The 23,185-nt window shown below is 40.6% G+C and overlaps 1 protein-coding gene across 1 annotated transcript; it reads right to left on the reverse strand.

Annotated features, from left to right (window-relative positions):
* Window positions 1-1,553: 1,553 nt before the first annotated feature.
* LOC117515765 (annexin A2-A-like) lies at window positions 1,554-22,784 on the reverse strand. Its single transcript, XM_034176478.1, has 13 exons — window positions 22,643-22,784; window positions 22,008-22,061; window positions 21,811-21,904; window positions 17,362-17,456; window positions 17,154-17,267; window positions 16,814-16,904; window positions 16,557-16,636; window positions 16,414-16,473; window positions 8,196-8,289; window positions 7,816-7,911; window positions 2,243-2,301; window positions 1,912-2,034; window positions 1,554-1,830 (listed from the first exon to the last, which is right to left on the reverse strand). Exons 1-13 carry the CDS (start codon window positions 22,757-22,759, stop codon window positions 1,744-1,746), a joined length of 1,164 nt encoding a protein of 387 aa, XP_034032369.1. The 5' UTR covers window positions 22,760-22,784; the 3' UTR covers window positions 1,554-1,743.
* Between the last annotated feature and the right edge of the window lie 401 nt (window positions 22,785-23,185).

The following is a 23,185-nucleotide window of genomic DNA, read 5'->3' on the forward strand; positions in this document are numbered from 1 at the left end:
TGCGTCTTCTACAACAGGCAGCGAGTACGTCTCTTTTGAGATACCACATCAACATGGCAGTGCAACATGTCGGCCTCCACGAGGAGCTGCACTCCCATGTAGATATGAAGGACTCATTCCAAGCCCATGCTGTTGCAGGATTAAAGAACGATTGATTGTGAATGCTAAAATCAATTTCTGCTAATAAACACTACAATAAATCCAACACACTGCTCCATTTTTCTCTTTCCCAAAGTAACACGATCAGTGCCACACTGACAAATCCAGACATTATTAGGTGATTACATTGTATTATATCTCACCCTGTAGAGTGCTTGTCATTTGTTTCTAGTTGTTATGGTAATGCACGGTATTCCATCTCCTTCCCAGCATGCCCTGTGTTTGACATTCATGGGGTTAAAGTCCTCTGAATGATGAAGTGCCAGCGTTTGAGACAGTAAATTGCATCGTTTCAATCGAGGAGAGAGTTCCCCTTGGGTTTGCTGGAGGTCCCAGCGGGCCGGCCTTCAGCGGAACACCATGTTGTACATCCATATAAAAAAAAAAAAAAAAAAAAAAAGGGGGGGGGGATATGGTGGTACTTTCCTCTTTATGACGCCCAGATTAATCTGTCACCACACTCCGGCATAAATCTCACCTCCCTGCTTTGCAAAATACTATTTTACCTTACTTTACACTATATTATATTTTTATTGCCTATAAACATAAACCATCACAAAAGGCTAATGTTCTCATCAATAATATTACAAAATTATCATAAATCCAAAGCCTTGTTAAAATTTCTCTCCTCAGTTACTCAACTGTAAAAATATTAGACAGTAGCATTATTTTATCAGGACACTTCTTCCACAATAACAGACTAAATCAGTTTTGGGGCTACAGTGCAAAACCTCATTTTCATGACTAAGTCCATGAGCGTTCTTTTACATCCTTTTCTTCTCGCCGCTGCCTTTTGGGGCCACTTCCCTTCTTTTCTCTTTATACTTCAGTAGAAAAAAGCTTTGACAACACTGTGGTGGTGAGTTCATCCTGAGAGACCGCAAACTAAACAGCAGAAACACACTCCATAGAAGCTTGTTTAGTGGTATGCAAATCACTTTTGCCGGGGGTAAAATTAACATTTTTAATTAAAATATTAGCACCAAACAAACACAGAAAAACACACTAATGATTAAATAATCTTGGCAGAAGCACATAGTGAAAAATGAGGATGGTATGTCAGAACTGTTGATTATAATGTGCTGATTTTAAGTAAAAATTCTGAAACTGATGAAAATTAAATCAAGCCTTTAAATACAATTATTTAAAAAAAATAAAGAAAAATGAAGCAGCAAAACACTATCTGTATAAAATTATATTTATGTGTTTACAGCCATTTTTAATATTTCTAAATCAGGATGTTACATGGTAGAAATACCTAATTTGCAGTAAAATACTGAATTTATTTAACAAAATAGGTTGCAGCTGATGCCTTTTGTGTTACCATATCGCCCTCTGGTGGTTTCATATACAAACTTCAAGTAAGTCACGCTTCCATTTTACTTGACACACAATTGATGACGAAAATGACTTTATTGCACATTGAGTACACTGAAAGTAAGTCATAACAGAGCTGTCATGTATGAAATGTCATATCTTGGAAAGTGGCTTCAAACAAAAAAAAAAAAAACAGGGCTGCATGTGTGCGACGCCGACGAGTCGACCCGCTTCCTGCTCGTCTGCTGTGGTACGAAATGAAACCTACTACTTCTTCGACTGCTGCCACAGAGCGTCGTCCTCGTTTCCACACAGGCTGAGCAGAGCCTTCTGGTAGTCTCCCTTAGTGTGTTCCTGCAGAAGGAACACAAACAGCATGACGGAACAACCCAGATCACGCCTCTGTCGCAGACCGGGGCTGCGCAGGTTACTTACACAGATGGTCTTGTGCAAAGACTGGCCGTACTTGTTCTTGTATTCCTGAGCAATCTTTTTCAGGTCCACCTCGCAGCGTGACACTATGATTCGGGTCACCACCTTCTCTTTGGCTCCTTTGCTCTACAGGGACAAGAACAAGTTTGCAACGCTGTCGCAAGACAAACATTCTCAGGCTCTACAGTATTTTTTTTGTTGTTGTTGTTCCTGCAGCAAAACTGCACTTTCATCACAAGTAGGTGTACTTTTTACAAACAGCTTTCCACTCTCAAAAATGTGTGGCCCTCACATTAAATCACATTTCAACAGGAACCACGCTGGAATACACTACCTTCATGGCGTCGTGCAGCCTTTCAGCGAAGTACAGCTGTTTGTTCTCAATGCACTTCACTGCAAGAACCAGACGATTAAACAGAATATGCAATACATACATTTGTGCGGTCAGGCAATTAAAAAAAGTTACAAGATATGCAATTAATCGTATGCACTTTTTGAATTTCCTCAAATTGAAGGGACAAACAGTGTGACAATAGGAGGCCCTCCAAAACAATTCACTTATGAAAAACAATTACAGAAATATTTAAACTGTGCAGTCGATGAATTTTATGGAAATTGTGCATCAACATATTGTGTATTTCTTGCTGCGTGTGAGATGTAGCAATTTTTTTCTGATTTTGGAATACAGCTGTAATCTGGGGCCAATGAAAAGGTGTGCGTTTGAGTAGGGAGACTTAATTTGAGGTAAAATTAGAGCATCTGAGGGGGCAGGTTACTTCTGTTGCATGTCACATACTGTGAGATGAACCAGCTGTCTTACTGCTCACATCAGTAAAATATCTGTGAAAACACTCAAAGAATTGTGGGACTTCGGAGATGTTGAAGATTAAATAATCAAACATGAAATTTAAATAAAGACAAAAAGTGATTTGTACAATATGACCCCTTTAATAATTATCTTACTGGATAAGACCATTTTATTTCCAAATATGCTCACTGAACGTTAAAATCTGGATGAAAAGCACCATGAATCAAACATTTTTACACCATTTTAAACCTGCTAGAGCTTTGTGTAGTTTAATTAAACCTCACCAGCATGTGGAGGTGCAGTTTGCGTGAGTGTCCTCTAGTGGTGAGGTTGCAGATTACATTATATCGCTGCTGGTCATGATTTTTTTTTTCCCCGTCACATTTTCACTTCATGGGAAAAAGGATTAATGCTCCCTTGTGATAATATGGATGAGCCTCATATTATTTCATAAAAATGAGGATTCTCAAACTCAGTCTGCGCTGACAACCAGGAGACATGGGAGCAAATGGACTCCTCTTCCTTTTGCTTCATCCTTCCATCAATGCTGCACAACGTTAAAGGCAGAATCAGAAGTTTATTGCCATTGCCAGTGAACAGGATTCACAGACTAGGAATTTGCTTCAGTACAATGGTGCAACATTAAGAAGAGATAAAATGCTAAGATAAAATATAACATATGTGTCAAAATAAGATAAAATATAAGATAAAAAAAAGAAATATGAAAGGCTGTGTGCAACAGAAAAACAGAAACAGAAAAAACAGTGCAGTGGGAGGAGTGCAATTAAAAACCAAAGTACACTGTCTAAAGTGACCCGTGATAAAATGATAAAGTGACAGAGTTAAGCTTAAGGTGACTGAGTTATGAGGAGTTCATGAGTCTAACAGCAGAGGGGAAGAAACTGTTCTTACGGCGGGAGGTTCTGGTCCGGATGGACCGTAGCCTCCTGCCCGAGGGGAGTGGGTTGAACAGACCGTGTGCAGGGTGAGAAGGGTCAGCTGTGATCCGACCTGCTGGAGACGTGCAGGTCGTGGAGAGATGGAAGGCTACAGCGCTGCAGTCTGTGTCTGTCCCTGGCTGTGGCCCCGGCGTACCGCACCGTGATGGAGGAGCAGAGGATGGACTCGATGATGGCCGTGTAGAACTGCACCATGAGCTGGACAGGCAGCTTGGCCTTCTTCAGCTGCCGCAGGAAGTACATCCTCTGCTGGGCCTTCTTGATGAGGGAGCTGATGGTTGACTCCCACTTGAGGTCCTGGGTGATGGTGGTGCCGAGGAAGCGGTGACAGACCACAGTGGTGATGGGGCTGTTGGTGAGGGCGAGGGAGGGCGGGGGGCTGTGGCTTTCCTGAAGTCCACGATCATCTCCACTGTTTTCTGGGCGTTGAGCTCCAAGTTGTTGCTGCTGCACCAGGTCACCAGCCGGTCCGCCTCCCTCCTGTAGGCAAACTTATCCCTATCCGAAATGAGTCCGATGAGGGTGGTGTCGTCCGCAAACTTGATGAGCTTTACAGAGTCGTGGCTGGAGGTGCAGCAGTTAGTGTAAAGGGAGAAGAGTAGAGGGGAAAGGACACAGCCCTGAGGAGATCCTGTGCTGAGAACCCGAGTGTTCGAGACATTTTTTTCCAGCCTCACACGCTGACTCCGGTCCGTCAGGAAGTCTGTGATCCACCTGCAGGTGGAGTTGGGCACGTGGAGCAGAGAAAGCTTGTCCAGGAGCAAAGCTGGAAGGATGGTGTTGAATGCAGAGCTGAAGTCCACAAACAGGATCCTAGTATAGGTTCCTGGGGAGTCCAGGTGCTGCAGGATGGAGTGCAGGGCCAGGTTTATGGCGTCATCTACAGACCTGTTGGCTCTGTAGGCAAACTGCAGGGGGTCCAGGAGGGGGGGGTCGGTGATGGACTTCAGGTGGGATAAAACCAGGCGTTCGAAGGTCTTCAAGACTACAGACGTGAGAGCCACAGGCCTGTAGTCATTAAGTCCAGTGATGCATGGTTTCTTGGGGACTGGAACTATGATTGAGGACTTGAAACAGACTGGAACATGGCATGACTCCAGGGAGGTGTTGAAGATCCCCGTGAAGACTGGGGCCAGCTCATCAGCGCAGTGTCTCAGGGTGGCAGGAGAGACACAGTCTGGGCCCGGGGCCTTATGTGGATTCAGCCTTTTGAAATGTCTCCTCACGTCCTCCTCTTGGACCGAGAGGGCAACAGGGGGAGTGGGGAGGGCAGCAGTGAGAGGGGGGAGGTCCAGAGTGTTTGAATATCCAGTTGTGTGGGGGGTGGGGAGGTGTGAGTCCTTGTCTTCAAACCGTGAATAGAAGACGTTCAGGTCGTTGGCCAGCTTGAGGTCGTCAATAGAATTCTGTTTGTGTTACAGTATGAACATGGCAGCCTCCATGAGGGTGTCGACTCCCGCGTCGATATGAACAGCTCATTGTAAACTCACAAAAATGCATCGATTCTTTGTTGCAGGATACAGACCGTCATGAATACAACATTCCATTTCTACTAATAAAATGCCCACAAACCTTATGGCTCCTTCACACATAACACGAAGTTGGGTGAAAAGAAAAAAAAAAACTGCAGGAACCAGCCAAAAAACGAACTGGGCAACTGTGAAAAATTCCACTTGCTGTCAGGAGGGACACACGATCGGACAGGCGTGAGTGATACCATGGCAATGGTTTCGTGCACGCTCGTGGGCGCGCACGAACACAGTGCGAGCACATGGAATGTGTGACATCACATTGTGCTCCTGCAGCAGTGGAGCAATCAGATGCTGGACATACTGTATGTACAATAATCAACAGACAGATGGAAACCCAATTGTTCTCACTGCAAACAAACAAACAAACAAACAACACCGCACTTTTTAATATTTAATTCCTGTTATAGAGAGCGGACAATCCTCCTGGACGTACACCAGGAAGAACTGAAACGGTTGACTCGTTCCTTTTACTTTTTACATGAATGACCTGATACCATTGATTTCTATTTAATCCACTAGATGGCGGATGCAGCCTGTGAGCTGTTGCCAGTCAGCCGCCATCTTGCTTAGCGTTATTATGCATTGGATTAAATAGAAATATGTTATTTGCCGACTTAAACTTGGGTTAAAGTGATCTGAAAATGCTATTTTGTGCAGCGTTCGGGAGCTGCGACAAGCTGACAAAGGATTGTCACCTAGTTAAATACATAAAAAACAATATTAAATAGTGAACTTTCAAGTGTGTATTATACGTAATATAAATGAAGTGGGCAAAATGACTAAAATTGCTTAAAGGTTAGAAAATGATTTATTTTTTGTGTAGATCTGTATTATGAAAATAGTGACTTCAGTTTTACTGCCTGAATGTTTTGTCATGATAAATATCTCACCATTCGTTTAGTGATTCAATTAGAAGTTTCACTTTCATAAGTCTCAGTTTATCCCTTTTTTAATTAGCCTCTGGTTTTTTGTTCACATCAGGTTTTCCATCCTGAGATTTTCTGTAAGAGCAAATTCATCAAATGGAAATGTCTTTTCTCTCAATTTGGTGGGTGACATGACAGTCTCTTTGACATTGTATATTCTACTAATATAAGAATATACACAAGTGAGATTAATTTCTCTGTGATATACTGCGTATAAACAGTGTGGTGTTTTCAAAATTTCTTTCAACTTGGTCCAGAAATTATTGAATAATCTTACTTTCACCCTGGCTGGCGTGGCTGTTTCATTTTATTTATTACGTCTGCCAAGGACGTAATAAAATCACCTGCGTTTGTCTGTCCATCTGTTAGCGGGATTACGTCAAAACTATTGCACGGATTTTGACAAAAATTTTCACCACAGATAGAAAATTGGGCCATGGAAGAACCCATTAAATTTTAGAGGTGATCCAGATTGGTGGACATCAGAAATCTCAGACTGCTCTTGTTTTATTTGTATTTTCATGGAGATGCGCTCCGTAAATGCGGCACCGCAGGTGAGTTAAGAGCAGTCTTTAATATTAATATCTTTAATATGATGCATGTGAAGCTCTTACTTTCACCCCTTATTTCCCTTCTTTAACTTAACTTCATAATGAAATTAAGGATCAGACTAGTATCTCATGTCGTGGCAGACATAGTGTGTTTGACAAACTGATGGTATTATTTTCTATCTGGACTGGGACTAAAATTCATTCAAGTCTATTATACAAAGAGTCTGATCTGGGACCTCTGGGGCAATTGAGCTGGCCACGCTGACTTTTCTGTGAGGCTGTCAGTCAGGCTGTCACATGACGGACAGACCGTGGACATTGCGATCGCGTATCACGTGATGCACATGTCCAATTGGCTGACGGGCAGGGCTCTTATAGTAGCTAGCTGTGCCATTATGGACATGACAGCCGTGTTTTGCTGACTGCAATCAGTCACCATCTGCAACCTCAGCAGCACCTCCACTATAGGCTCCTAGTGTGTGTTTTGTGTTTTTTTTGGGGGGGTCCACACACAAACACTCCATGCCAATTGTGTATGGCCATTTGTGTTGCTTGGTAACCTACTCATAACGCACTTAGGAAATGTGGGGCCAGTCGCACGTCCAGCTTAAAAGCGGTCACCTGCTCTCTATTTTTGTGCGGGCAGCAAGAATGACCGCGCCTTGTCCAAGTACCCTGCGAGTGGTGTTGGATTTTCATGGGTGGCACCTGGACTCCAACAGAGAGTAGGTTGACTGGTCATTTGTTTGGCATTCAATGACATTCGGCTGCTGGTGTGAAGGCTGCCTCGATCGTGCCATTCGGCCACAGTTCGACATGGCCGATGAGTTTGTGCAGCTCCTCTGCCGTGGCACAATATGTCCGACATGCCGTGCGAACGCTGCAAACATGATCAGATGGCAGTGCGACCTCCTCATGCCCGCCATTTCCAGCGTGAGCGACACGCAAATAGAGTGCATGTGCCATGCCCGAATCAATGTGGCAACTGCTGTATGACGCATTTGAGTGCAGTTCCGATTTCCCATGAGTGCCATCTGACTCCTTTGTGAGCCATTCTGCCACAATCGTGTTATGTGTGAATGGGGCCCTTACACACGGTAGCTTTGATATAATAAATTTTGACAAACTTACCTACTGCCAAAAAAGACATTTCCAAGTCACCTTTGACCTCCTTGGTAATGCTCTCCTGCATGTCGTAGGGGCTGTAATGCTTATATCTCTGAAACACTAAATTAAAACAAAAACAAAACAAAATTCCCATCAACTGCTTGCCTGTGATTAGACGATACAGAAAAATCCATATTATTCCAATTGTTTCGGCAATTATTTATTCATGAGGAAAGCTGGCAGACAATGAAATAAAGAAATTAAAGTGTTATCCTACACTGATGGGATTCAGATGAGGACAGAGCACACAAATATAGAGATGAGAGAACTGCATCACAGTTAATTAATGAGAATCCGTAATCAACATTTATGCCACCATGACATCAAAAATGTGAGTGCAGAACCTTTTTGCAGATGGGCCATGGGTCTCTCTGTCATGATGGAAATCCAGGTCGCCACATCAGTCCCTTTTATTTTCACTCCAGCCTCAAAGAGTGCCTGAGCAGGAAAATAAAAGTTTATTTGCAAAGGTATTCTGCAAACAAAAAAAAAAAAAAAGAAAGAAAGAAAAAAAGCCACCTGCACAATACTGACTGCACAAAGTTAAACCATATCCCCCTCGACACACTTGCAGAGTAGAATTTTTGTGAAATGCAAAAGCTTGAATAGTATCTTTAACCCCATTTACAGTGCATCCAGAAAGTATTCATTGCTTCACTTTTCCACATTTTGTTAGATTAAAGCCTTATTCCAAAATTAAGATTCATTTTCCCCCCTCAAAATTCTACACAAACACCCCTTAATAACATACGTTTTAGAAATGTTTTCAAATTTATTCAAGATAAAAAAAACAAACAAACAAACAAATCACATTTACATAAGTATTCAAACAAGATCTCTCCAGAGACGTTCAATCGGATTCAGGTCTGCGCTCTTGCTGGGTCACTCAAGGACACTCAGAGTTGTCCTGAAGCCACTCCTTTGATATCTTGGCTGTGTGCTTAGGGTCATTGTCCTGCAAAAAGATGAACCGTCACCCCAGTCTGAGGTCAAGAGTGCTCTGGAGCAGCTTTTCATCCAGGATGTCTCTGTACATTGCTGCATTCATCTTTCCATCAATCCTGACTAGTCTCCCAGTTCCTGCCGCTGAAAAACATCCCCACAGCATGATGTTGCCACCACCATGCTTCACTGTAGGGATGGTGCCTGGTTTCCTCCAAACATGATGCCTGGCATTCACACCAAAGAGTTCAATGTTTGTCTCATCAGACAAGAGAATTTTGTTTCTCATGGTCTGAGAGTCCTTCAGGTGCCTTTTGGCAAACTCCAGGTGAGCTACCATGTGCCTTTTACTAAGGAGTGGCTTCCGTATGACCACTCTACCATACAGGCCTGATTGGTGGATTGCTGCAGAGATGGATGTCCTTCTAGAAGGTTCTCCTCTCTCCACAGAGGAATGCTGGAGCTCTGACAGAATGGCCATCAGGTTCTTGGTCACCTCCCCGACTAAGGCCCTTCTGCCTGAATCACTCAGTTTAGACGTGAGGCCGCTCGAGGAAGAGTCCTGGTGGATCTGAACTTCTTCCATTTACAGATGATGAAGTGACTGACAGATGATGACTATCTAGAGGAAGTAAAAGTCGTAACAAGGTTTCCGTAGGTGAACCTGCAGAAGGATCAATTCCTGGGCTCATTGGGATCTTCAAAGCAGCAGAAATGTTTCTGTATCCTTCCCCAGATTTGTGCCTTGAGACAATCCTGTCTCTGAGGTCTACAGACAATTCCTTTGACTTCATGCTTGGTTTGTGCACTGACATGCACAGTCAACTGTGGGACCTTATATGCAGACAGGTGTGTGTCTTTCCAAATCATGTTCAATTAAACTGAATTTACCCCAGATGGACTCCAGTTAAGCTGTAGCAACATCTCAAGGATGATCAGTGGAAACATGATGCACCTGAGCTCAATTTTGAGCTTCGTGGCAAAGGCTGAATACTTTTGATTTCTTATTTTTACTAAATTTGCAAAAATCTAAAAACACACAAAACCCCCCGCACACCACAACAACTTTCCACATTACCATTACTAGTGCAGTGCCTGCAAGAAGTTTGTATTCCGATAGAAAATTGGGAGCTATAAAATTTAAAGACCATGATCAGATTGGATCAATTTTAAATAAAATGTTGTGAAATGCCACCAGTTGTAGTAAAAATCATAACCAGTGAATATACCTGTACAGTATTTAGGACAGTGCTTTAATTTTCTCTCAAAATAATTTATTCTTACAAACTATCAAGTCATTTTTGAACGGTTTATCTATTCAAGAGTAAAAACCGATGGAAATCAATTGTAAGGCCTGAAAGAAGTTTCTGTAGAAAGTATCTTAGCCATAAGGTCAAGTGAGAGGGGGAAGTGTTTTTTATTACTTGAAAGACACTGGACTCAAAGAGAGGATTTAGTACTGCTATAACAGACTGATGCAGAAGGTGGCAGCAGTGCAACAATAAGGATGCTGCCATTAAAAGCCATAGAAGAAGAGAGGGTGCGCTTTATTTTTTTTATTTCTATTCACATTTTGAGAGGAGCATGTTTTGTGTCAAAATAAAGCCATTATATATATATATATACATACACACACATATATATATATACATACATATATATATACACATATATGTAAATATATGTATATATGTATATATATATATACATATACTCAACAAAAATATAAACGCAACACTTTTGGTTTTGCTCCCATTTTGTATGAGATGAACTCAAAGATCTAAAACTTTTTCCACATACACAATATCACCATTTCCCTCAAATATTGTTCACAAACCAGTCGAAATCTGTGATAGTGAGCACTTCTCCTTTGCTGAGATAATCCATCCCACCTCACAGGTGTGCCATATCAAGATGCTGATTAGACACCATGATTAGTGCACAGGTGTGCCTTAGACTGCCCACAATAAAAGGCCACTCTGAAAGGTGCAGTTTTGTTTTATTGGGGGGGGATACCAGTCAGTATCTGGTGTGACCACCATATGCCTCATGCAGTGCAACACATCTCCTTCGCATCATCCGTGAAGAGAACACCTCTCCAACGTGCCAAACGCCAGCGAATGTAAGCATTTGCCCACTCAAGTCGGTTACGACGACGAACTGGAGTCAGGTCGAGACCCCGATGAGGACGACGAGCATGCAGATGAGCTTCCCTGAGACAGTTTCTGACAGTTTGTGCAGAAATTCTTTGGTTATGCAAACCGATTGTTCCAGCAGCTGTCCGAGTGGCTGGTCTTAGACGATCTTGGAGGTGAACATGCTGGATGTGGAGGTCCTGGGCTGGTGTGGTTACACGTGGTCTGCGGTTGTGAGGCTGGTTGGATGTACTGCCAAATTCTCTGAAACGACTTTGGAGACGGCTTATGGTAGAGAAATGAACATTCAATACACGAGCAACAGCTCTGGTTGACATTCCTGCTGTCAGCATGACAATTGCACGCTCCCTCAAATCTTGCGACATCTGTGGCATTGTGCTCTGTGATAAAACTGCACCTTTCAGAGTGGCCTTTTATTGTGGGCAGTCTAAGGCACACCTGTGCACTAATCATGGTGTCTAATCAGTATCTTGATGCGGCACACCTGTGAGGTGGGATGGATTATCTCAGCAAAGGAGAAGTGCTCACTATCACAGATTTCGACTGGTTTGTGAACAATATTTGAGGGAAATGGTGATATTGTGTATGTGGAAAAAGTTTTAGATCTTTGAGTTCATCTCATACAAAATGGGAGCAAAACCAAAAGTGTTGCGTTTATATTTTTGTTGAGTGTATATACATACACATACATACATATATACACACATACATATATATATACATATACACACACACACAAATGTATATAAACAAAGATTTTCCAGGACAGACACCATGGAGGGTGCCATCTTAGAAGTACTAATGTTACAATGTCAAAATAAAGGTTTTGAAAATTAATCCCCAAAATTTTCATAATAAAGGATGCACATCATCGTGCCATGCGCAAGCCATATCCAAAAGCTGAGGTCGAGCTGACAGTCACAGACATACAAGCCAAATACATACACAGACATTTCTTGCTTTATAGACAGACCGAGTATTGTGTGCAGAATTTTGAGGGGAGAAAAAAAAAAAAAAAAAAAAAAAAAAAAAAAAAAAAAAAAAATTTCATCCATTCTGGAATAAGGCTATGACATAAAATGTGGAAAAGCACAGCGCTGTGACTACTTTCTGGATGCTCTGTAGACCACATGACGACGACTGAAAAACGGTGTTTATGTGCCATATATGGTACATAAAGAGGCTCACAGTATAAACAGGGTTAAGATTTAAACAGCTTCTCACACCAAATATCCATTCTGGCATTGAAACCAGTTAAAGAAAAACATTCCCTTTGTCCTTTACAAAACCAGCAGCAGTAGCCTTGGTGGCTATCAGACCTGAGCTTAGGAATGAAATAGAATGGCTGAAGGAATGAAACAGACAAGTTCATACTAAAGTATTGTATTTGCAACATCAACACCACACATATGTGGAGACAGACCGAAAGAGGAGGAAGTGTCTGCTTCAGCTACATTCTTAAATCATGTCCACTCAGTTGTGAGGATGCTATTTTTCCCATTTAGAATATAACTGCTGTAAAACTACCAGAAAATAATGGTTTCTAAATGGAAATTTCCACCAATAATAGACAATATTTCACTAATCTTCAGTAGGCTAACATTAATTTAACCCTAACATAATGCAAAAGTTAGAAACTAGCTATTAGAATTCATCCATAGACAAGTCATAATTTAAGTCAGAACCTCTGAAGGTACAAAGTAAAGTCTATTAAACAAGCTATTTAGCTACTTGCATAGATGTACCACAGTAAGTATCATGCACTGCACCACAGACTTAAATAGAATAGAGCCTTTATTGCCATTGTACATATGCATACAAGAAAATCTGTCCCTGCCATTTAACCCATTGCATGACAGCAAGAAAAGAAGTTAAACATATAGTGAAAGTAAGTAATTTCAGCTGCTCCCTTACGCAAGGGTGGGGTTTGAACCAGGAACCTTCCACACTGAAATAAAGCACGCTAACCACTATATGGGAAAGTTATTGCTATATTTAGAAATACAGGTAAAATATAAATGTTATGATCCCCTCATTTGTATATCTTGGTTGTGGTGGGATCCTCTGCCCCAGTATCCCCATAATTAAAGGTACGTATGTTTTTGTTGTCTAAAGTTATGACCATATTGTTTGAGTTTAAGAATGTAATCACAGTGAAACAGTCAGAACATAGCGGTTTACTTCTGATTTAGTACATTCTTTCCTAAGTGGAAGAAGACTGTCACACAGAAAAGCACACCTGCTCCTCTACAGGGTGCAGGCCTAGGCTTTCTCAAGGCACAATAAATCCCTTAATACAACCCCATTTCCAATGAAGTTGGGACATTGTGTAAAATGTAAATAAATACAGAACACAATGATTTGCAAATCCTCTTCAACCTATATTCAATTGAATACACGACAAAGACAAGATATTTAATGTTCAAACTGATAAACTTTATTGTTTTTGTGCAAATATTTGCTCATTTTGAAATGGATGCCTGAAACATGTTTCAAAAAAGCTGGGACAGTGGTATGTTTACCACTGTGTTACATCACCTTTCCTTCTAACAACACTCAATAAGCCTTTGGGAACTGAGGACACTAATTGCTGAAGCTTTGTAGGTAGAATTCTTTCCCATTCTTGCTTAATGTACGACTTCAGTTGTTCAACAGTTCGGGGTCTCCACTGTCGTAGTTTGCGCTTCACAATGCACCACACATTTTCAATGGACAACAGGTCTGGACTACAGGCAGGCCAGTCTAGTACCCGCACTCTTTTACTACGAACCCGCGTTGTTGTAACACGTGCAGAATGTGACTTGGCATTGTCTTGCTGAAATAAGCAGGGACATCCCTGAAAAAGATGTTGCTTGAATGGCAGCATGTGTTGCTCCAAAACCTGGATGCACCTTTCAGCATTGATGGTGCCATCACAGATGTGCAAGTTACCCATGTCATGGGCACTAACACACCCTCATACCATCACAGATACTGGCTTTTGAACTTTGCTCTGGTAACAATCTGGATGGTCTTTTTCCTCTTTTGTCTGGAGGACACGACGTCCATGATTTCCAAAAACAATTTGAAATGTGCACTCATCAGACCACAGCACACTTTTCCATTTTGCGTCTGTCCATTTCAAATGAACTCGGGCCCAGAGAAGGCGGTACCGTTTCTGGATGTTGTTGATGTCTGGCTTTCACTTTGCATGGTAGAGTTTTAACTTGGACATGTAGATGTAGTGATGAACTGTGTTAACTGACAATGGTTTTCTGAAGTGTTCCTGGCCCACGTGGCAAGATCCTTTACACAATGATGTTGGTTTTGAATGCAGTGCCGCCTGAGGGATCGAAGGTCACGGACATTCAATGTTGGTTTTCGGCCTTGCTGCTTACATGTAGACAGTTCTCCAGATTCTCTGAATCTTCTGATTATATTATGGACTGTAGATGATGGAATCACTAAATTCCTTGCAATTGAACATTGAGAAACATTGTTCTTAAACTAACAACACTAAGGGCCATTGGGCAAGGTCCTTAATCCCCTAGTTGCTCCCGGTGTGTAGCAAGTACCTTGTATGGCAGCACCCTTACATCGGGGTGAAGTTGAGGCATTATTTGTAAAGTGCTTTGAGCATCTGATGCAGACAGAAAAGCATTATATAAATGCAGTCCATTTAAAAGACAATTCCTGACGTTTCGCTTGATCAACAAACATTCTTCAAACCTAACATACACATTTATTCATACAACCCCTGGCAAAAATTATGGAATCACCGGCCTCAGAGGATGTTCATTCAGTTGTTTAATTTTGCAGAAAAAAAAGCAGATCACAGACATGACACAAAACTAAAGTCATTCCAAATGGCAACTTTCTGGCTTTAAGAAACACTAAGAAATCAGGAAAAAAAAATTGTGGCAGTCAGTAACGGTTACTTTTTTAGACCAAGCAGAGGGAAAAAAATATGGAATAACTCAATTATGCGGAAAAAATTATGGAATCATAAAAAACAAAAGAACGCTCCAACACATCACTAGTATTTTGTTGCACCACCTCTGGCTTTTATAACAGCTTGCAGTCTCTGAGGCATGGACTTAATGAGTGACAAACAGTACTCTTCATCAATCTGGCTCCAACGTTCTCTGATTACTGTTGCCAGATCAGCTTTGCAGGTTGGAGCCTTGTCATGGACCATTTTCTTCAACTTCCACCAAAGATTTTCAATTACATTAAGATCTGGACTATTTGCAGGCCATGACATTGATCCTGTGCGTCTTTTTGCAAGGAATGTTTTCACAGTTTTTGCTCTATGGCAAGATGCATTATCATCTTGAAAAATGATTTCATCATCTCCAAACATCCTTTCAATTGATGGGATAAGTGTCCAAAATATCAATGTAAACTTGTGCATTTATTGATGATGTAATGACAGCCATCTCCCCAGTGCCTTTACCTGACATGCAGCCCCATATCATCAATGACTGTGGAAATTTACATGTTCTCTTCAGGCAGTCATCTTTATAAATCTCATTGGAACGGCACCAAACAAAAGTTCCAGCATCATCACCTTGACTAATGCAGATTCGAGATTCATCACTGAATATGACTTTCATCCAGTCATCCACAGTCCACGATTGCTTTTCCTTAGCCCATTGTAACCTTGTTTTTTCTGTTTAGGTGTTAATGATGGCTTTCGTTTAGCTTTTCTGTATGTAAATCCCATTTCCTTTAGGCGGTTTCTTACAGTTCGGTCACAGACGTTGACTCCAGTTTCCTCCCATTCGTTCCTCATTTGTTTTGTTGTGCATTTTCGATTTTTGAGACATATTGCTTTAAGTTTTCTGTCTTGATGCTTTGATGTCTTCCTTGGTCTACCAGTATGTTTGCCTTTAACAACCTTCCCATGTTGTTTGTATTTGGTCCAGAGTTTAGACACAGCTGACTGTAAACAACCAACATCTTTTGCAACACTGCGTGATGATTTACCCTCTTTTAAGAGTTTGATAATCCTCTCCTTTGTTTCAACTGACATCTCTCGTGTTGGAGCCATGATTCATGTCAGTCCACTTGGTGCAACAGCTCTCCAAGGTGTGATCACTCCTTTTTAGATGCAGACTAATGAGCAGATCTGATTTGATGCAGGTGTTAGTTTTGGGGATGAAAATTTACAGGGTGATTCCATAATTAATTTCTCAGAATTGAGTTAGTCCATATTTTTTTTCCCTCTGCTTAGTCTAAAAAAGTAACCGTTACCGACTGCCACAATTTTTTTTCTTGATTTCTTATAGTGTTTCTTAAAGCCAGAAACTTGCCATTTGAAATGACTTTAGTTTTGTGTCATGTCTGTGATCTGCTTTTTTCTACAAAATTAAGCAACTGAATGAACATCCTCCGAGGCCGGTGATTCCATAATTTTTGCTAGGGGTTGTACAATCATTCTTTGTTATTTATGTTTACATACTTAGTAAAATGGACAACTTACTCTGGCATCTTGATCAATTTTTTCGTAGTCCACCACACTGGATCCTGTGGCTCTTTTAGTCTGTGCAGAAATAAGACATGCCTGAAGTCACTTTGCACAATATTAAGTTATAAATCATGAAGACGAGCTCTGGCATGCCTTACCTGCACCAGTGCCAAGAGTAATTTGGCAAAATTCCCAGAAGTATCACCTGCCACGTCTTTGTCCAGGTCCTTCTTGAACACTGTGGGAAATATTTTCATTACACTCATTTAGCTGTCTGCAGTTAATCATAGTAATCAAAGGTGAATGAGTAGGCAAGTACTGAATGTCTCATTTCAAGGACGCATAGGACAGACCACAAAATACTCTACATTATGGAACATAAAAAATGCAGACATAGGGCAGTTTTAATGCTTACACTCCTTGTAGGCCTTCTTGATCTCCTCCAGCTCAGCATTACTACGAGAGCACACAATCTCAATCAGAGTTTCTTCATCTGTTCCTAAACCCTGAAAGAAACAAAAATGACACTTTTTCCTTACTTTTTAGGCTTTAATACAGTCACAGGGCAAATTTTCATTCCAACAGCTGCTTTACTGATTTAACACACCTTCAAGCAGAAAAAAGAATTTCAGACTTTGGCTTTTTTTTTTTTTGTTTTTTGGTGGTACTGGGGGTTTGGTCATGTTTTGTCATTTTACCAGGAGAGGGCAGCAGAGGCATGGGGGGGGACACACGACAATTCAGCATAGATTTACCTTCACGGATCCTTTGATCTCTGAGGCATCATAATATGCTGTACTTTTCATTAGTCCAAGGATCAAAGTCTCCAGAGAGCCAGACAGTGCTCCCTTTAGGGCTGTGATCATGTCCTAAAAACACATTACCAGTAATACCCATTATTGTCAAAATTAACACAATCAGAGAAGGGAAGCGCTTTGGATGAGATGCTGTGGCCCACTCTACCTTCTTTGCTCTTCTTTCATAAGCAAAAGCGATGTCTCTCCTTTGGTTGTAGGTTCGCTTTGTTAGAATGTCGATGATGGTTTGCTCATCCACTCCTAAGGTTAACAAACAATAGTTTTACTGTTTACACAGATGCAACTACACTGCAGCTCAGGTTCAATGGCACAAACCAAGGATGGGCAAAGCTCCATCCGCTACATCACGGATCTGTTAGGGGTTTTCACTGCCAGTCACAGGCTTACTTCTCAACACCGGACTGCGTTAGTCAAGACATAACTTGTTAAACTGGCAGACTAAACAAACTGAATTCATTTATACAGACTTTACTCTTACATGAAAGAATAATCTTAAACTAAAAGCAGAACTGAAATGAGAAGTCATTTCATCAATCAACAGTAATACATGATCAAATTAACTTACAAAGACAAAAAAAATGTTAAAAACGTTTTGATTGTGAATTTGTTCCTTTTCTGGTTTATTTGAATAAATGATGGGGAAAAAAGTTTACCCTAACTGGAAATCCCTTCAAGTGTGTTTTAAGCTGATTTAAACCAGAAAAGGTCATTTTTCACTGGCTTAGAACCACTGTAAACCAGCAGTAATCTTAATATAAATCTGTATTCAACATTTTCAAACTCATTTTTAACTGGTCAACATCAAACACACACTAGTTTAAATGCTTTAAAGCCAGCCAAGTTTGGGCTTGGGTACAACCAAATATTACTCTTTTTGTAATGCTTCCAGAGGTGTATGCTCTTGTGACTGTCCTGGTGCATGTTAGCAAGATATGTTGGGAGAATGCTTTAAGCCGATGTCACCGACCAAACGGTTCCCCCTAAAAAACGGTCCGCCCTGCCTTCACTGCGCATGCGTCCTTAGCCGTGGTTCACCGATTATCACATCATTTCTACTTCAAACTTCACTCCAGTCATCATCTATCTCAGTGACATATCTGAAGCTTTTGTACAACAATCATTTCCACATAAATACAGCATTATTTCATCGGTCATGTCAAAGCGTCACCAAATATCACCTCATTGCTGTTTAACCCTCTGGGGCCCGAGGGCATTTTTTGGACAGTTCACTTGCCTGGCATAAATGTTTTATTATTGCTGTTAACATCTCTCCCTGCATCCCACAATCAGGTTTTATGCCTTTTTTTTCAGGACAACCTGTGCTTTCATAATATATATGCCTTTGTTGTGTTTTATAAGTGTAATAAAGGTTTACAATAAAAAATAAGGAACTAAAATGTAAAGCGGAAAATAATTTTCCACACACATTTATTCAAAACACACAGCAAACTATAATAAACAACTGTTCTGACACTTTATAAAGTTAATTTGAGGTCTTGTGTGAGAGACTGTACAACAAAAAGGTTCAAACAAACAAATGCACATTTTGAACAATATATACAAAATGGTCTATGCATTTTTTTGTCTTCATGGTAAAAGCAACAGAGTTATCCAGTAACATTCACATGCAAACTAGTGGAGCAATCATGATAGTTACACACACTTTGTTTAAGCATGTGAGATTGTCATCAGAGGCTCTCCATCTGCTCCGTTTTCTTTCACTGATCGCTGTGCGTAATGGTGCAGGGCGCATTTGGAGCCCAATAGTATGTACTCATTGGAGCACCCAGGGGTCTATTCAAATGGGCCAACTAGTAAGATATCACTCCTGAAAACGATCTTTGGCTTTTCACGTGAGGTGAATCCGCCCTACGACTGGATTTTGGAAAACCATGTGACGGTGAACCAATTCTGATTGGACACTCACATTGCGCATGTCATCACACAGCTTCTATGAGAAGTACAAAGATGGCCGACGGTGGATTGAAAGTCCGCGGAGTTAACTTTTCAGCAAGAAAAAAAAAAAAAAATTAAGTTTCCATCTCATATTAAAAAGTTATTTATAATTTAGTAAAGCTTGGTCTTAGCCGTCGTATACAACAGCGTCAGCCCAAGAGGGTTAAAAGGGCCACATTTCTGCTTAAAACTGATTTTAGAATTATTTAAGAGGATTTACCTTGTCATCTGAAGGTTAATAATCCCCTTAAACCATTTAATTGCTTTGGGTGAAGAGACATTCTCAGACAACCTACTGAACTCCAAAATGACGCATGCGTAGTGGGGGCAGGGTGGACCAATTTTTAGGGGCGGACCGTTTGGTCTGCAACACCAGTTTTGATCAAATATGGCAGCAAGACTGGGACTGTGGACGGGAAGAAGTCATTTAATTTTGGTGAGAATCATCAGTGATCATGGTCAGAGGCAGTGCTGCCACAGTAACTTTACAAAGTTACTTTATGCAGTTCATTAGCAGCTGCGGTCATCTTGTCGGTAGCTGTTGAATGTAACTACTAAAGTAACTAGTAATCTACTTGGTTATTTTTAAGATTGAGTACTCAGCAAAGTTACTTTGCTGATTACTCAATCTTAAAAATAACCAACTAGTTACAAGTTGTCGGCAGCTCCTAATAAAGGAACTGCATGAAGTAACGTTTAAGCAACTGTGGCAACACTGGTCAGAGATAAAAGTCAAATTTCCAGCCCAATGCCAACAAGTAGGGAAATGGCAAATTTTATGGAAACATGTTCAGACATTTCAATGATTGTGAAACAGACTGTTGACAAGAGTTTTTACACTCCTTTCATGGGTATCGAGAACCGGTTCCTTTCGGGTATCGTTAAGAAATGGTTCGATCCACCGACATCAATAACCTTTTTGCTTAACGATTCCCTTATCGGTCATTCAGAGTGGCCGTTGTTTTTGGGGGTGTTTGTCAGGAAAATTATAACTTCTCTACATTGGTTACAGACCTTGCAGCGGGTCTGTAATCAACTTTTTTGCAGCGCGGCTTTGCTTTGAACCTTGAACCAATCGAAGCAGTGATTCGCATTGCTTTGTTTATTAATTTTTTCTTTCGCTTTCCCGCGCTAAAACCCTAAAAGCATATGGCTGAGTGTATTATTTACCTTTTTTTTTTATGTTAAACCGACCTGTTATGGTTTTCTGAAACAGTCGATGTATTTTATAACTTAAAAACGGGACCGATGCTAACACGTTAGCATGTCTATGGCATTTTCAATGTTAAGTTAGCATTAAGCAATTGCAGCTGTCAAGCGTTTGTTGTAAGAGTCAAATGTATTACAAATTGTAAATTGTTTTAAATTTATTTGTTTATATATTAATAATAGCAAGCACAACAATAATAGTAATAATAACTAATCTAATGATTATATACAATTTTAGAGAAAGAGACAAAAACAACCTGAATGAAAACAACAGAAAATATAAAACCAACTAACAATGAACATACATAAATAAACACATACATACATACAGAAATAAGTGTTTCCTGTGAACACCTAGTGACTGACACCTCCATTTCATCCCAGTCTTATTTAAGTTTAATGACAGTTTGTTTCGGTCAAACCATATTTTCAGTGTTAAATTTCTTCAGTGATTTCCTCCAGAACTATCTGCCAAACTAGAAAACTGCTGCATCCTAGTAAGAGCAGAATACTACTCACCTAAATGGATGCTGCACTCACTGCAGTTTATTGTCTGGAATAGTCCCAGATTGCATTTCAGAGCTTCTAGAATTCAGACATTTTCGTGCAGGTGATGTTGGGGGGTAATTTTGGGTTTCAGCTCTTTTTGTGTTTCACCACTTTCATCCCTGAATATGTGAAATTGTGATTCACTTTTGTGCGGATTAAAGTTAGTAACTGGGACTCCTGTCTTGTTGCGAGAAAGAAACGAGAATCGTCCTCCATTCTATTCACACAGCTCCAAACGCTGTGCGGCTCTCTGCCGAGTCAAGTTAGAACGATAGAATCCAGTCGGAATTAATAACTTAAAAGCAAAACACCGTTTTATTTTTATTTATGTGCAGAGATCAAGGATACAGTGACCAATTTCATATTTATTTACTTTAAGACTCAATGAAATACATAGAACCCTGCAATGCCTACTTTTAGTACAAAATTCACAAGAGGGATCGATAAGCAGAATCGATAATGGCATTGATAGATAAAATCTTATCAATACCCATCCCTTACATCCAAAGGTCATCAAACATCAGCAGTGAGTAGTCAGATGTGAAGAACCCCGGCTTCAGAAGGTCCTAGCATGATACTGCTTCTACCCATGCACCTAAAACATTTGATTTCACTAATTAGCTCATCCACCTGACTGAATAGTTGAGCTAATTGGAATCAGCTGGTTCAGTGGGCGCATGGAACAAATATGTGGAAGCATTATGGGAGTTTTCCACCTCCAAGTACAGCTGCAGTCAAAACAGAATCCTGTAGTACAGATTTAAAAGGCAATCCTAGCACAGCTCAAACAGCTAGGTAAGAAAACTGACTCACAAAACACCAACTACTCATCTGTAGATGGAAATTACAGAGGAAGATTTTCAGAAGTAGAGGGTCTTACCTTTGGTTTTGATGGCAGTCTCTATTCTGGCAGCATCTCTTTCAGGGTCAAAATCCACAGCAGGACGCACAGTGGGAAAATAGTCTTCCTGGTCCTTCAATACAAAGTAGTTGGAGAGACAATAAAAGTAATAATTAATCTGATGGACACAAAGAATGAGATACTCTACAAAGAGAATATCCAAACTGTGGCATTACCCCAACATTGAACGTCAACTGGGATAGAAATTCAGATACCATAGCCATTTTGCCCTGGGGAAAAAACAGAACAGAGAAAACTCATCTGACTATCACAGCAGTCATACAAGCAAATCTCATTTCAACACGTCATTTGTTTTATGATCACATTCCTCAAGGCACTTGAGGATAGGCCGCAAAGAAACCCAACTACAGCATATCTGTCTTCTCAAAGTAGTAAGTAGCTTGCTGAAAGTCACTTTCAGAAATATTATATGTTGAAGTATGAAGAACTGGCTTCCACTGTGATTAGTAGATAATTTGCAGAATACCAGGGTGGATATGGTTTGGAACTTTCAGTATGACACATCTTCAACGGACACACCCTGGAAAATATGCTACTGTTACAGTCTGCAAATCAGCCAGCTCCATACTACAAAGTTCATTGTACTTTTTCTAGATCACATGGTAAAAAAAAACAAACACACACACACAAATGTTTGTACAAGCTTAATGAAACTTATACGAACTAAACATTAAATTTGGCATGACTACAATATAAGTCCCTGCTAAAAACACACACTTGCCTTTGAGCTCAATTCCTAATGCAGTTCTTTTGTTGTAAACTTAAAACAAACAAAAAACTATGACCTTACCGGAGCTGTAAGAGCCGAGATGAGGCAAATGTTACTCCAGTCTTCAAAGAAAAATGGGTGTGGATGTTCAAGACTTAAAACCACAGTGTTCCTTCCCCTTTCACCTCCTCTTTCCATGAGCTCACTCTGACTCCACCCTGTTCCACAGACACTCCTGACACATTGAAAGTCCAGGAAATACAACTCCAAGCTAAGCTGTTGCTGAACTGCTCCCACAGTTTGTATTAAAATCATTAAAGCTCCACTACTTCAGGTCACCCTGCAACCCGATCTCAGATACGCGGTTGAAGACGTATGTACTTCAAGTCAACATGATTTTTAGGACAACTTTTAAAAACTTACATGGACGTCTATACAGCTTATTCTAAATAAGTCAATATTTTGACGTGGTTCACTTGAGTTGTTTATAGATTACTCCATTCATATTCCTGTTTACACGTCTGTAGAGCCTGATTAAGCAGTCAAGGCCACATTACGTATGCAACAGAGCATCAGAGTGTGATTAAAGGGGAAACCTGGAGTTTAACATGCGTTGTAATAGGA

This window comes from Thalassophryne amazonica, chromosome 8, assembly GCF_902500255.1.
Source record: "Thalassophryne amazonica chromosome 8, fThaAma1.1, whole genome shotgun sequence".
NCBI classification, from domain to species: domain Eukaryota; kingdom Metazoa; phylum Chordata; class Actinopteri; order Batrachoidiformes; family Batrachoididae; genus Thalassophryne; species Thalassophryne amazonica.

Bases quoted from the DNA above. Each gene is read 5' to 3' on its own strand.
- LOC117515765 (XM_034176478.1), bottom strand. From the start codon at position 22,759: ATGGAAAGAGGAGGTGAAAGGGGAAGGAACACTGTGGTTTTAAGTCTT. The intron at 16,637-16,813 runs GTAAGCATTAAA...TATTTCCCACAG, and splicing joins CAAGAAGGCCTACAAGGAGT to TGTTCAAGAAGGACCTGGAC. The intron at 7,912-8,195 runs GTTCTGCACTCA...GTTTTAATTTAG, and splicing joins CATGGCCCATCTGCAAAAAG to TGTTTCAGAGATATAAGCAT.